The sequence below is a fragment of the Cladophialophora carrionii genome, assembly GCF_000365165.1.
Source record: "Cladophialophora carrionii CBS 160.54 unplaced genomic scaffold supercont1.6, whole genome shotgun sequence".
NCBI classification, from domain to species: Eukaryota; Fungi; Ascomycota; class Eurotiomycetes; order Chaetothyriales; family Herpotrichiellaceae; genus Cladophialophora; species Cladophialophora carrionii.
The window spans coordinates 3,048,573-3,061,134 of NW_008481831.1; the positions used below are offsets into that span (position 1 = coordinate 3,048,573).

Sequence of the window (12,562 nt, forward strand, 5' to 3'; positions counted from 1 at the left end):
TCGTGGGACGGCGGAGAGCGATTGAGAGGCAGAGAAGATTTGTTTCGAGAGGGCAGATAGTCTGAGTCGGGAGGTCATTGGGATGATGTCTTCAGGTCGTTGGATGAGGCTGTTGCCGGTCCTATTCGCATTACGGCGCCTTCGATGACTTCAATGGTAAGAACAATTGGAGACAGGTGGGGTTCAAGCCAGTTTGTTTACGTCAGGCCAGAAGAGCACAAGGGTCTCACGGAGCTGCTGCACGGCGGGGTGTGTGCGGGCAGCTGGACGTGATTTGACCGAATTCACTTCCGATTTATCCGAGGCTCAAGCTATCACTGCTCTGACGACCATGTCCTCTCATACGCAGATATCAACCAGCGCCGTGGAGGAACCCAGTAGCATTCAACACTGTATGGCCATGCCAACTTGATGTCTTCCCTGCGCGGCCCATCCCGCCATGCACCAAAGGACTGGAACGTCAAGGGTGGCGAGGTGCATCCCTTGGTGTCCTCACTAGCAAAGGTGCTTTTGTCTTCACTCACACCCTGACTGCCATCATGAATTGCGCATGCAAACGACCTTGCGCTGGTGTGAAAATGGTACGTTGCGGATGTAGCCCTGGCGACGACCCTGAGTGCCCGAGACATTCCAGTATTCTTGAGCATCGCAACCGTGGCTTCTGATCACTTTCTCCGCCGAAGGCGCACCTTGAAATCGGACTGCTTGACGAACCATGCGTTGTGGAGTTTCCATGGCTTCGTCGGATCCGCGAACTCGATCTGATAAACGTCAGCTAGCACCATGGGCGTTGCGCACCATCTACCTACCTCAAATCTCATCAGCAACGCTGGTACCAGCTTGTACATCTCGAGCAAACTGATATTCTTGCCAATACATGTATGGGATCCTGCGCCAAAAGTGAACAGGGAGTTCTCCATCAACCTCTTGCGGTCCGGTGATGCTTCAAGCCATCGCTTAGGACGAAACTGGTCCGGACGCGCTCCGAACAGACCGTCCCTGTGCACAGTCCACGCATTGCATCCCACAATAGTCCCGCCGGGGATGAACTTCCCACAGATGGTGATGCCTTGAGGAGGTACGATTCGTTCCAGCGTGAGTCCGGTTGCTGGATGACAGCGGAGACCCTCTTTCACCACCGCACTCAGGTACGGCAAGTCCTTGACGCTGTTCCACTTAAACGACCCGTCGGGACTACTCGCGTCATGCTTTTCTTTCGCCTCATAAAGCTCCCTCATGAGATTCTCCATGTCGTCGGGATTCCTCAACAGGTAATAGAAAATCGCTCGCAGGCTGATTGCAGTGGTGTCCGATCCTGCGAACATGTTGGCCACAGTCAATGCCAGCACTCTTTCCCGGCTGATAAATTCGGGGTCTTTCTGGTGCGCTTCAGTAAACCTCGATAAGAAGTCTCTCCTGCCCAATTTCCAGTCAGATGGAGTTGTTGGCTTTTCCTGGCCCTTCTCCACATCCTGTCGAGCTGCGATCCGGTTCCTGGCAAACGTTGCTACCGGCGTATTCGAGCTGATAAGTCCGACTTGGCTTGCAAACAATCTCAGAGGGTTCTTGAGGAACAATCGATCCAAGAATGGCATTTGTCCGACCTATCAATTGGTGCATGAGATTCATGACGGCCCAACACTTCGCGGATGAACTTACGATAGCAGCATAGTTCAGCAACCACTCAAGGTTCTTGATGATGCCATCGACATCTTCCCCGCGGTCGACGAACCCCAGGCGCTTCGAATAGGTCAGTTCGCCGATGACATCGAAAGCGTAGAACTGGAGCCACGTCGAAAAGTCACAAATGCCGTCCGGCCCCAGCCTGTCTGCGAACTTCTTCTCGAGCTGATCAAGGAATGCCAGAGTTGTCGAGTCAACCAGAGGCTCAAATTGCACCAGGGTGCTCATGGCATAGGCATTCGACACTGCCCGTCTGAGCTTGGCGTGGAATTTCTCGTCGGTCGTGCTGAACATTGTATACAGGCGACGGCCCTTTGCAATGGTCTGCTGGACTGGGTAAAACCCCGACTTGACAAAGCCTGCGTTCAAAGCATAGATGACCGAGATCGCCGCTGGATCAGACACCGAGACCACTCGGGGACCCAACCTGACTAACGGCCCATATCTCTCATGTAGCCTGATATGCGCAAGTTCAGGACGACGGCCCCATACGATGAAGAACCGCCAGAGGTTCGTGAAAGGCGCCAGCGTTGGGCCTGGAATGTGGTTGAGACCGTCTACATACTTGTTCAGACCAAGGCGAGCGACGAGATACACCCCTATCAGGATCAGTAAGTATGATAGGGGTAGTTTTTGCAGTACATCCTTGATCTGATCGATGAACATGATGAGAATTCCTGTTGGACTTCAAGGGGATCCCCGGAAAACCCTGATTTTATGCCATGCCGACTTGAAAGATATATACCTGAACAGCCGCAAGCCGTCTTGAACCCTCTCCGAGCACCCTGGGGCCCCACGATTAGGGGCAAAGGGGGCATTTCACGGGGAGAGGCATCTCCACATCGGAAGAGCACCGCCGGGGCTGCGGAATCCGTCCGCATACTCCATCCAGAACTACCCCATGTACGGCGGAGTTGACGAACACACATGGGCTTTGATGTTCCGTCAATTCAACCCTGACCTTCTCACCTGCTCACCTCACAGCTACTGATGCTGATATCTTGATAACCTCGGATCCGGCTTGGCCTGAGTTGTTGGGCACTCTGGACGGAACGGGGGCTTTGTGCGCACCTGCAGGGAAGTTTGTATAGATTGCGGAACTATCGCACGCAGATCACTGCAATGCTACGGTGAGGCTTCGCGTTTCAGCCTGACTGAGAAATTAGACACTTACCAGGCTACTATGAGAAGATTGCGAAGGAGAGACAAGGAAACAGTGACTTGCAGTAAGAGGCGTGTCATTCAGGTAGGACAGAATGCTTCAGGGGGCCCTGTATCCAAGCCTCTAAGGGTGTCGCGGTGCCTGAAATGCTTAGACGAACCTGAAGTGGCAGGATATAATTACAGGCGATCGACCTCGTTTGCAAAACCCGGCAGCCACGTAATATTTCGGTATACTTTACCCAGTGTGTAAGTATACTCTGTCTAGATCATTGTCTTGCCGTTTATTCAGGTTTCCTCCCGACCACGAACTTTGTGATATGAGCGCTATACACGCCATCTACCACAGCATCCTTCTTCATTTGCATGAGCAATTGCTTTGCCTCTTGTCCCGCGGCAACATCCACTGACTCCAAAACTGGCAACAGCTGGGCAATCAGCGCGTACCAGTGCTCGTAGAACGCCCGAAATACGGTAGGCGGAGGACGCTTTCGGTGCGCCACAACGTCCGTGAGGCCAGCTGCGGAGAAATAGTCGGCTAGTCGGTCCAAATGCTCAGTCGGCCATTGGAAAGTCTTCATGATAAGCTTCCAGACCTTGGTGGATGAATTGTGGGTAACCTCCGGGTTGGGGATGAGGACTGGGTCGTTAACCGAGTAGACATTGTTCTTATCGGCATTGTGATAGTCATATTCATCCCACTGAAGGTAGCCTCCCGGTTCTGAAGCAGGTGGTCAGCCAAAGCTAGCAACGGCTGTAAAGAACTCACTCAGCATAGACACGAATTTGTCCAGCACAGATCGTGGATCTTGATTTCCTCCAAATGGCTGGATGACCAACCTCACGTGGAGGAGGTCGAACGCTCCTATCCATTCCTCCGGGACCGGGTCGAAGAAGCTCCACTTTCTGACGGACAGATTTGCTGGAAGGTCGGGTTTAGGAGGAAGCAATCCCAAGCTGATATCGGACGCGTCGACTTGTGCATGGGGGTATTCTTCCGCAACTTGGATAGCCCAGAGACAGTGGCCTGTGGCAAGTTCGGCGATGCGCAGGTGTGGTCTGTCGGTCAAGTCGATGGAGGGATGGATGTTGCTTTTGTAGAGCTCACGCCAACAGAAGTGCTGGTAGCAGAGGCGGCTGGCATCTGGGGCTGTCCTCCAAATGGAGTACTCGTCGTTGGCGATGACCATTATTCCGGTGTTTGTAAGTTGAGTTGTGTTGGAAGAGGTCTGGGCTACTGGCTCAAAGATGGCGAACAAAATCATCATCACGTCGAAGCGTGGGATATATAGCAGTCGTGCTCCATCTTCTTGTCTCCCCCGAGAGCGTGGCTACTGAAGTTCTGCATCCAGTCACCGAGGTCGAGAACTCAGCTGCATGGCGGTCAAGCTTTGTCTGAACCGTCAAAAGTACGGAGTACGGCCGGAATAGCTAGCCTCTTGAACTGTCTTTGTCTTGACAGATCTGGTGGCCGTTGTTGCCGTGGACTTGCCTACCGTATGAAGCAAGCCCCAGCAAATCGCCAGCGCAGCTTCACGTAAAGAACAGCAGCATCCAGCTATACTTTCGCATAGCGGAAGCGACGACAGAGTAGAGAGGGAGTCGTTGGAGAGCTTTCACGTAAGACCAGTTGATGGAAATGTAGCCACGACACATGTTGATGTCAAAGCGGCCCTGCCGATTTTCTGTGAGTGGCTGTCGCTTTGCATGGCGCTTCAAGCACCGGGGCTTAGCCACGGTGCGGGGCACTCTGGATGCCACGACGCGCTTTCTCAATGGGCGATGCTTGCTGCTCAGCTCGCTGATGCCGATATGACCTTGCAGCTCGACTTCACCGCATAGCTGTCAACACAGTGAATCTTTCAAAGTTCTGTACTTCGGTCGTGCGTACATCGATCTAAGGTTTCTGTCTTGCAGCTTGCATGCTCGAACGGCGTACGCCCAGGAGGGAGACGACTGACGAGAACAGATAAAATGGCAGCGTCGTCCTCGAGACAATGTACTCATCAACCTGTCCAATTCCTTACCAAGCGGTCCCCAGATCTGCCAGATCTTGCCGAGTGTCGACATGGAGAAGTCACAGCGAGTCCAAGTTACGTCAAATCCCCCTGTCGCAATCGAGAAGAGCCCGTTCGAAGGCACCGCAGATTCAGCACGTGAGATACTTCATGAGGTGGCAGAACGTGGCCACACCGCCACCGACAGGCAAGTCTGCACCGCACGAATTGGTGGGATTTGGCTAATTGGTCTAGATATGGGCGACCGTTGATTACCTTGGATGCTGCCGCAGAGGCCAGACTGCGGAGGAAGATCGATTGCTTTGTGGTGCCGACGGTTGCTATCGTCTACCTCTTCTGTTTCATTGACCGAGCCAACATTGGTGAGCTTCGATCTTTAGTTTCTTTGTCCCGTCACTAACCTGTTTTCAAGGCAATGCACGGCTTGCGGGATTCGAGAAGGACCTCGGTTTGCATGGCTACGACTATAATAAGGTGCTCTCCGCATTCTACATCGGCTATATCGTCTTTGAGATGCCCTCAAGCTTCGCCTGCAAGTACTTCGGCCCAGGATGGTGGATTCCAAGCATGACTGTCGGTTTCGGTGTCTTCTCCATCGTCACTGGGTTCAGCACGACCATCCAGAACGCGTCCGCCGTTCGATTTCTTCTCGGCATCTGTGAAGCCGGAATGCTGCCTGGCATCGCGTACTATCTCTCAAGGTGGTATCGACGAGACGAGCTGGTCTTTCGATTGTCCTGCTACATCATGATGTCTCCGCTGGCTGGCGCATTCGGCGGTCTGCTCGCATCTGCAATCTTGACGCTCGGCCATATGGGCCATTTGCGGACCTGGAGATTGATATTTGTAATCGAAGGCATTATCACCTGCGGGCTGGGCCTGCTAGCCTTCTTTACCCTCACCGATCGACCCGAGACAGCAAAATGGCTCTCGCCCGATGAGAAGGATCTTGCCATTGCCCGACTGAAATCCGAGCGGACCTCAACCACGGAAGTTCTCGATGGTTTCACCACGAAGAAGATACTAAAGGGTATCCTCAGCCCCGTCACACTCATGACGGCAGTCGTATTCGGCCTGGGGAACATCACAGCTCAAGGCCTAGCGTTCTTTGCACCAACAATCGTGAAGACGATTTACCCGCACAACAGCGTGGTCTCCCAACAGCTACACACTGTGCCACCCTACGTTGTGGGTGCAGCTTTCGTGCTCGGCCTGTCCTTTCTAAGCTGGAAAACCAGTCGTTACCTGATATACTATATCATCGCTCTTCCGATCACAATGTGCGGTTATGCAGTCTTCCTCGGGACGACAGATGCCGATGCTCGTTATGGCGCAACATTTCTCGTGGCTACTTCCGCCTTCCTGTTTGGAGCTATCAGCAATGCATTGCTGTCGGCAAATGTCATCTCGGACACTGCTAGGTCAGCGGCCATCGGGACGAATGTGCTGTTTGGCAATATCGGAGGCCTGGTGTCCACGTGGTCATACTTGCCTTTCGACGGTCCGAACTACCCCATCGGCAACGGTTTGAATCTGGCTTCGACGTCGAGCTGTTTCCTCCTATCTGTCATGCTTCTTCTGTGGATGAAATACGACAACAAGAAGCGAGCCACCAGAGATGTTGACTCGGAACTGAATGGACTATCGATCAAGGATTTGCAAGACTTGGACTGGCAACATCCAGCTTTCCGCTGGAAGCCTTGATTAACCTACGGAGACAGGGCGTGGATTTGGATGTCAACTCGTCAAGCCACAGTCTGTTACGCTAAGCTGTCGTCTCCCATGTATTCGCGTGATTACACTAGACCAGCCTGCGTTTCCGCACTATTACCCATTGAATGTTTTGTTATTCAGCATCCGGCCGGGCCCAGCTCTCCCTAGTACACAGGATATATGCCCATCCAGCTTCCATGTCGACTTGGGGGAGTTGGTCCATTGATGTCGCCCTTCACGAAATGTGGAAGGATTTCTCCAGCGAGGATAACTCCCGCAGCGAAAGGCAGAAACTTGGTCAGTTCGTCGCCTGCGGCGGCCTCGACGATTTCGGCAACTGTGACAGGACTAATGCGGGTTGAAGTTCCCTCGGGACCCCACCGGAATGGATAGGTCAACCAGCTAGGTGACTTGACCCCGGCAAAGTCTGCCGAGACGAGCTCGTAGTCCTTGGAGCAGTCTAGTTTATAGTTGCTCACAGCTGTATCGTTGCGTACGAAGAAGCCAAACCCTGCCGGGATGCCTCCTATCTTCCTCGACTCGGTCGGATTGGATCCCGCGCGGGAGAAGTTTGCATGTCCGTTGCGCGAAGAGAAGATGATCGGCTGCGTGCCTTGGAATTCAAAGGCCCGCCCAATTTGGTCCGCCGTGAAGAACTGGCCCTTGGAGTGCTGCGATAGCCAGATACTGTCAAGGTTTAGCGTGGTGTTGTTGACGCGAACCATGCACATCTCCCAGTCTCCCACGTGCTCCCCGAGCGGGGACACGTTGATATCACCAGAGCTCGTAATGCTGTCCATCACCAGCCCGTCAATGTGGAGCGTCCCTGGTCCGTTGTACGCGTTGAAAAACCAGAACTGCAGGTCGGTGTATGGCATTCCAGGCTGCCAGAATGCACGGACGTATGCTTTTGCCGCTGACAAATCCCCTTTCTTGCCGTCTTCCTTCAGCTGCAGGTAGTATTGACTGTCCTTGCCCGTTTGTGGCAGATTCGCGGCGGTCGGCTTGCCCAAGGACTTGGTCTTCTTGGCCTTCTTGTCGATGACTTCGATCAATTCGGAATGGTTCAGGAAATCTTCGACGGAAGTGTTGAAGAACTTCTCATTAGGGTGCAGATTGAGAACCGGGCCATATTTCCCGATGAGAGTCCCAATTTGGTTGAGCGTTAGTGGTTCAGCTGTTGTACTGATGGCCGTTGGTGTTACGAGACCTCGAACACTGGATTGGACCACCTGCGGTTGAACCGCGATGGCATCGGTGTATATATGGTGATCTCCAGCTGCGATGGACATGGCGAAGGTCAGGAAAGTGGAGGACCAATGTCTGTAAAATGGGTTTGGGAGGCTTCAGGCTGCATATAAGTCATCCACGATGTCCAGTGTAGCCTGATACGAGCTGACAGCTAGGGGTGTTTGTTCAGCTCGTCTCTTTCCACTGAAAGAAGCCTCGTGTGTCCCTCGTGTTCCAAGCCACCTGAGGGGAACTGCCCTGGTCCTATTATAGCTGAACACGCATGCGAGGCTGGCCAAGAGCCGGACTGTTGTCTCGAGAAAAGCCGGGCTGGAATGATGGCCAATCAGTTTGGGCGCTCAACAAGTTCTGTAAACATGCCTGTTTGTTTAGTGTCGGCAATCCGTGAGCCTGTAAGTTTAATACAATATCTTGACATGGGTGATTGCAAGCCATTTTCAGCTGTACCACCAAACAGATTCAGCCTCGACACCGCAGGCTAAGCATCTCAGCGGCGAACTCGCTTGGCGAAATCGACGGGCGGACTGAGTGATCTTCAGGCTCGGCATCTCTCACGTGGCGTCAATAGCTTCTGCTTCTTCCCAAGGACGGTTTCGCGGCTGATAGTAAGTGAAGATGACGGATCGAGTAGGATGATTATGCTGGATGAATGCTATGACTAGCGTACATCCGCGGGCGAAGGAGGGGATCACGGAGGTCCCTAACGAATCGTCCAATCAAGCAACTCCGATGTTCTCCCAGCATAGGAAATGTCTCGAGTCGAGAAGTGCCATGATATAATTACTGGAACATGTCCGTAGCCTCTCTATCGGCAGTGCAGCATACATGATTCCACGTTACAACATGTCGTCCGCACGGGGAATGAACCTGGCGTGGTAGGACCGGAATTCGGTCAAGGTAGACAAACAACAGAGGGTTGTTGTGTGAGATTAACGGTCATCAGAGAGCGCGTCGCCGGTGTTGGGCGTAGTCGTGCAGTTGTCAAGGTCGAGTCTGCCTGTCAACACCAACCTACGACCATCATTGGCATGACATATACTGGCCTAATTGTCCCTGCCCCAGTCGGTGCTGCATCTCCTCGACACGGAAATTGGAGCATTCGTGTTGGTCGAGCTGAGCCGGATGTTGTACGTTGGACAGAACAACGGATCCAAATCATATTCCAAGGGGGAGAGCTGGTATGAGTCTCCAGGATGTCACCATATCAGGGAGTGCAGATGCCGGGGACGACAAACGGTATTCATTGCCAATCTGATCATTGGGGACCGAAAAGATTGAGAAACCGGGAATCCTCCGCGGAAGAGGAGGAGGAAAAGGGCAAGGACTCCCTGAGACAAAGGCAGTGGACTGCTCGGACAAGGTTTGATTCACTTTTAGAAGCGTTGACGCTACCTGCATCAAAGCATGAAATTCCAACGACCAAAGCGAGCTGAAGTCCACATTCTGGGCTTCGGCAATCGGTGGTCTGGGTTCTGGAGCTTAAGAACGAATGTCTTGTGAATCTTCGGCTCAGCAGGGGCCTACTGGGATAAAACGTAACGCGCTTTTGGATAGCCACGTGTTCGCCCAATCCGTTCTGATCTCCGACACGCTCTACACTTCTCACGCCAAAGTCATGGCGATCAACGTGCATGCTAGCATGACCATACCTAGTCCGGCTCTTGTCTTGACAGCGTCGCTTGAAGGTGAGGGTGATGCTGCCGATTCCGTCGCCGAGGCACCTCCAGATTCGCTGGCGGAGTTCGAGTCCTCAGAGCTTGCTCCGGTCGCCGATGCCGTAGCAGTGGCGGGCGTCGAAGAAGGTGTGATGCTTGGTCCGGGGCCTTCCGTGATCATCGCACCATTCCCGCCTGGATACGTTGCTCCAGCAGCAGCAACAAAGTCTGGAGGCACTCCGGTCTGATTGCTGGCGAAGAAGTACATTGCAGCAGCAGCTGTCTGACCCAGATTCGACTGATCCAGGAACTCTGTCAGGTTGAAGCTAGTCCGGTTTGTAGCATTGTAACCTTCGAAAGCTGGCGGGAATGTGAAATTTTCGTGCTGGAAGAACGCATACAGGATGTATCGATGGGCGGACGAGTTCGTTGGGGGCCCAGGACCCCGGTATGGCGCTCGTGGCTGGGTATTATTGATGAGTTGAGTGGTTCCGTCCGCAGCTTGTTGAGCGGTTGTCATGTTGGTCTGCAGCCAGTGGAGAATGAATCGGGAGGTGGGCTCTTCAGGGTATCTGGCATCGGGATCGACCATGATGAGGGTGTAGGAACCATTGTAGGTTGCGATGGACTCGAATCTAGAGGGATCGACGGCCACGGTAGGTTCTTGAGACGGGACTGCGCAGCGTCAGTTGCCAGCCGGCACGCTATGACTGGAGAAGGGGCTTACTCGTCACGCCGAAGAGTTGGGCTTCTGCGACGACAAGTGGACTGCCATTGTTCGGGTATGTGACCGCGAGGGCTGTATCATTCGGAGCCTCTGGGAAGCCAAAGTCTGGTGGAGGAATGCAGAGAGCAGGACCGACGGTGAGGACGAGTAGACCGAATGCCGAAAAGGAGAGCATTGTGATGGTATGTGAGTGCCACTGCGGTAGCAGAATACAAACAGAGAGAGATTCACGGAACAAGTCCAGCAGACGTCGCCATTTTGAGCACGAGTACTCTGTACTCCTTCAGGTAAACCCCAGTCCATCTCATATCGACGACGTCATCTCCAAGGCGGGGATTGGCCGTTTCACTGCTATTCTGGAGTTGATTTGTGTTATTCCTGTCAGAGAGCTCTTTGGCCGCGTGGACGCCGAGACATCCTGCTGCGCCCTCGATGCGTTGGTAGACGGACGACAGCTCGGTTTCACCTGAGAATGAGAACGTGTCTAGCGTCGACAGTGTCGATTGCTCATTCTCGCTCCACTTGCCAAAACATGGGGTCCGAATAATAACCGTAGCGTTCCGGGCGCGTTAAGCTCTTCTGGAATAACACGGCAACAGCCTACTGCTCGAGGATCAAAACTGCTGACGGCACTCCCGGTGGCAGAGGCAGCCGGGGCAAGCCTGGCAGTCTTCGCAGCACCCGAGTGCCGCCATAATTCGACTGTGCCGAGTTCTCGGCCGTGGCTCCTTCGAATCCGCCTCTGCTTACCCTGGTCGTCACAGAGGCGAAAGAAGAGACTCTTGTAAGTAGTATGCTAACTTGTGGATTCCTTAATGCTAGACCCATTGGCGACGTCTGCAGCTGTTGCTATTCTTGTGACAAATTCTCAAGCTTTGCAGCGGACTTCGCGAGCTGTCGAGGAGATTCAGCAGGAATCAGATATCCCGTTTACCTGCTATCGGACCCGAAGGACTCTATACTATCCCAGTCACGCTCGAAATTTGCCTATAACGGACACGACCTCACTTCTGATGGTCTTCATCTCGCCACCTTTGTAGGACTCACAAAGTGCCGGAGGTACACGCGAAAGTCCTGAAAACGCTCCGGAAAATCGTCAGCGAGTCACCCATACACAATAAGGCTTCGAATTAGAGCTGTGTTGTGTTGCAACATGTCGAAGTCAAAGCCTATGAGTCCGGATCTTGCAGTCGACCAGCGCGAATGACCTGGTTACATGGAATAAGATCAAGCGTCTCTCCCAAGAAGAGCATCTGGCTAGATTCCCATTCCACCTGTCCAACCACAAGATGACACCCAACTTTGTGATTTCAGCCGCACAGCATCAGCAGCCAGGCTCTGGCGATTTCGGCTGCCGGTATCAAGACCCGCATGTGGCCGATCAATGCCAACACCAATGCCACTACAGCCGTCACATATCGAAACGAACAAGGAAGTATCGGACAAAATTAAGCAGTCATCGAATGTCTTCAAGAAGGCGCAAAACCGTCACAACGAAGAGGGGTAGTCTTCGACAGCTTCTCGACAAACTGGCGTCTGATACTGTATACTGATCCAGCCACAAGCGTAGCATCTTCCGCGAACCCTCCGACACCTGGTACAATCTTCATACATCCGCAATCGGTCCCCTTTCTCTCCTGTCTAAGAAGCTTTTCAGCAACTGACCCTTCCATTGCACCATTCCGTAGCATTTCAAGCTCTCCCATCGTCCCCGACTGCAGCAATCTCATTACAGGTGAGCTGAGCATACCAGAAGTCGGGCTCAAACGGCTTGCTGTTCCGTTTCCAGGCGCGGGAGGCGACCCGGGGTCCCTATTCTCAGCAGTCACACTTGAGCGGAAGGTGACTTCCCACGGCCAATTCGGCCGCGGACGCAACCATTGGTCACAGATCTGGCGACCTGCATAGGAGGCTTCTGTAACCTCATTGCACGCAGATCTTGGAGTCGAGATGTTATGATGTGCACACCGATCGCAAGTCGGACCTCAGACCGTTTACCCCGACATCCCCGCTTTATGTGTCCGAAGGAACGCGTTACACAATTGGTTCGTCGTAACCTCAACTGGGAGCTTGCAGATCATTTTGGATGAAGCAGCCTTCGGTCATACGTTTCCGGCTTACCGCAGTCGATCACATTGATGTACATTGATGTACAACACAAGTTTGAAACGCGAAACAATGACCTCGTTTGTACTCCCCCCTGAGGGGTTACAACGTCATGATTTCTCTGCACGTTGAGTATATGTATAGTGAACCACGCTAAAAGAAGTTGCAGCAGCCTTTTAAGCTATCACCCGAGCTCCGCCACGTATCACAACTCTGACATAATGAGACTTCGTACTCTTCTCTTGGGC

At 53.1% G+C, this 12,562-nt stretch overlaps 5 protein-coding genes across 5 annotated transcripts; 1 reads left to right on the forward strand and 4 right to left on the reverse strand.

Annotated features, from left to right (window-relative positions):
• Positions 1-665: 665 nt before the first annotated feature.
• On the reverse strand, positions 666-2,349 carry G647_08082 (uncharacterized protein; the record flags this gene model as incomplete). The annotated part of the gene is made up of 3 exons (XM_008732394.1): positions 666-761; positions 810-1,604; positions 1,660-2,349. The coding sequence occupies 3 exons, from the start codon at positions 2,347-2,349 to the stop codon at positions 666-668; spliced, it is 1,581 nt and encodes a 526-aa protein (XP_008730616.1).
• Positions 2,350-3,128: 779 nt separating this feature from the next.
• G647_08083 (uncharacterized protein) lies at positions 3,129-4,034 on the reverse strand (the record flags this gene model as incomplete). Its single annotated transcript, XM_008732395.1, has 2 exons — positions 3,129-3,565; positions 3,614-4,034. The coding sequence occupies 2 exons, from the start codon at positions 4,032-4,034 to the stop codon at positions 3,129-3,131; spliced, it is 858 nt and encodes a 285-aa protein (XP_008730617.1).
• A 784-nt stretch (positions 4,035-4,818) lies between these two features.
• Positions 4,819-6,566, forward strand: G647_08084 (uncharacterized protein; the record flags this gene model as incomplete). The annotated part of the gene is made up of 3 exons (XM_008732396.1): positions 4,819-5,000; positions 5,097-5,224; positions 5,275-6,566. 3 exons carry the CDS (start codon positions 4,819-4,821, stop codon positions 6,564-6,566), a joined length of 1,602 nt encoding a protein of 533 aa, XP_008730618.1.
• A 173-nt stretch (positions 6,567-6,739) lies between these two features.
• On the reverse strand, positions 6,740-7,867 carry G647_08085 (uncharacterized protein; the record flags this gene model as incomplete). The annotated part of the gene is made up of 1 exon (XM_008732397.1): positions 6,740-7,867. One exon carries the CDS (start codon positions 7,865-7,867, stop codon positions 6,740-6,742), a length of 1,128 nt encoding a protein of 375 aa, XP_008730619.1.
• A 1,561-nt stretch (positions 7,868-9,428) lies between these two features.
• G647_08086 (uncharacterized protein) lies at positions 9,429-10,383 on the reverse strand (the record flags this gene model as incomplete). Its single annotated transcript, XM_008732398.1, has 2 exons — positions 9,429-10,156; positions 10,209-10,383. 2 exons carry the CDS (start codon positions 10,381-10,383, stop codon positions 9,429-9,431), a joined length of 903 nt encoding a protein of 300 aa, XP_008730620.1.
• Between the last annotated feature and the right edge of the window lie 2,179 nt (positions 10,384-12,562).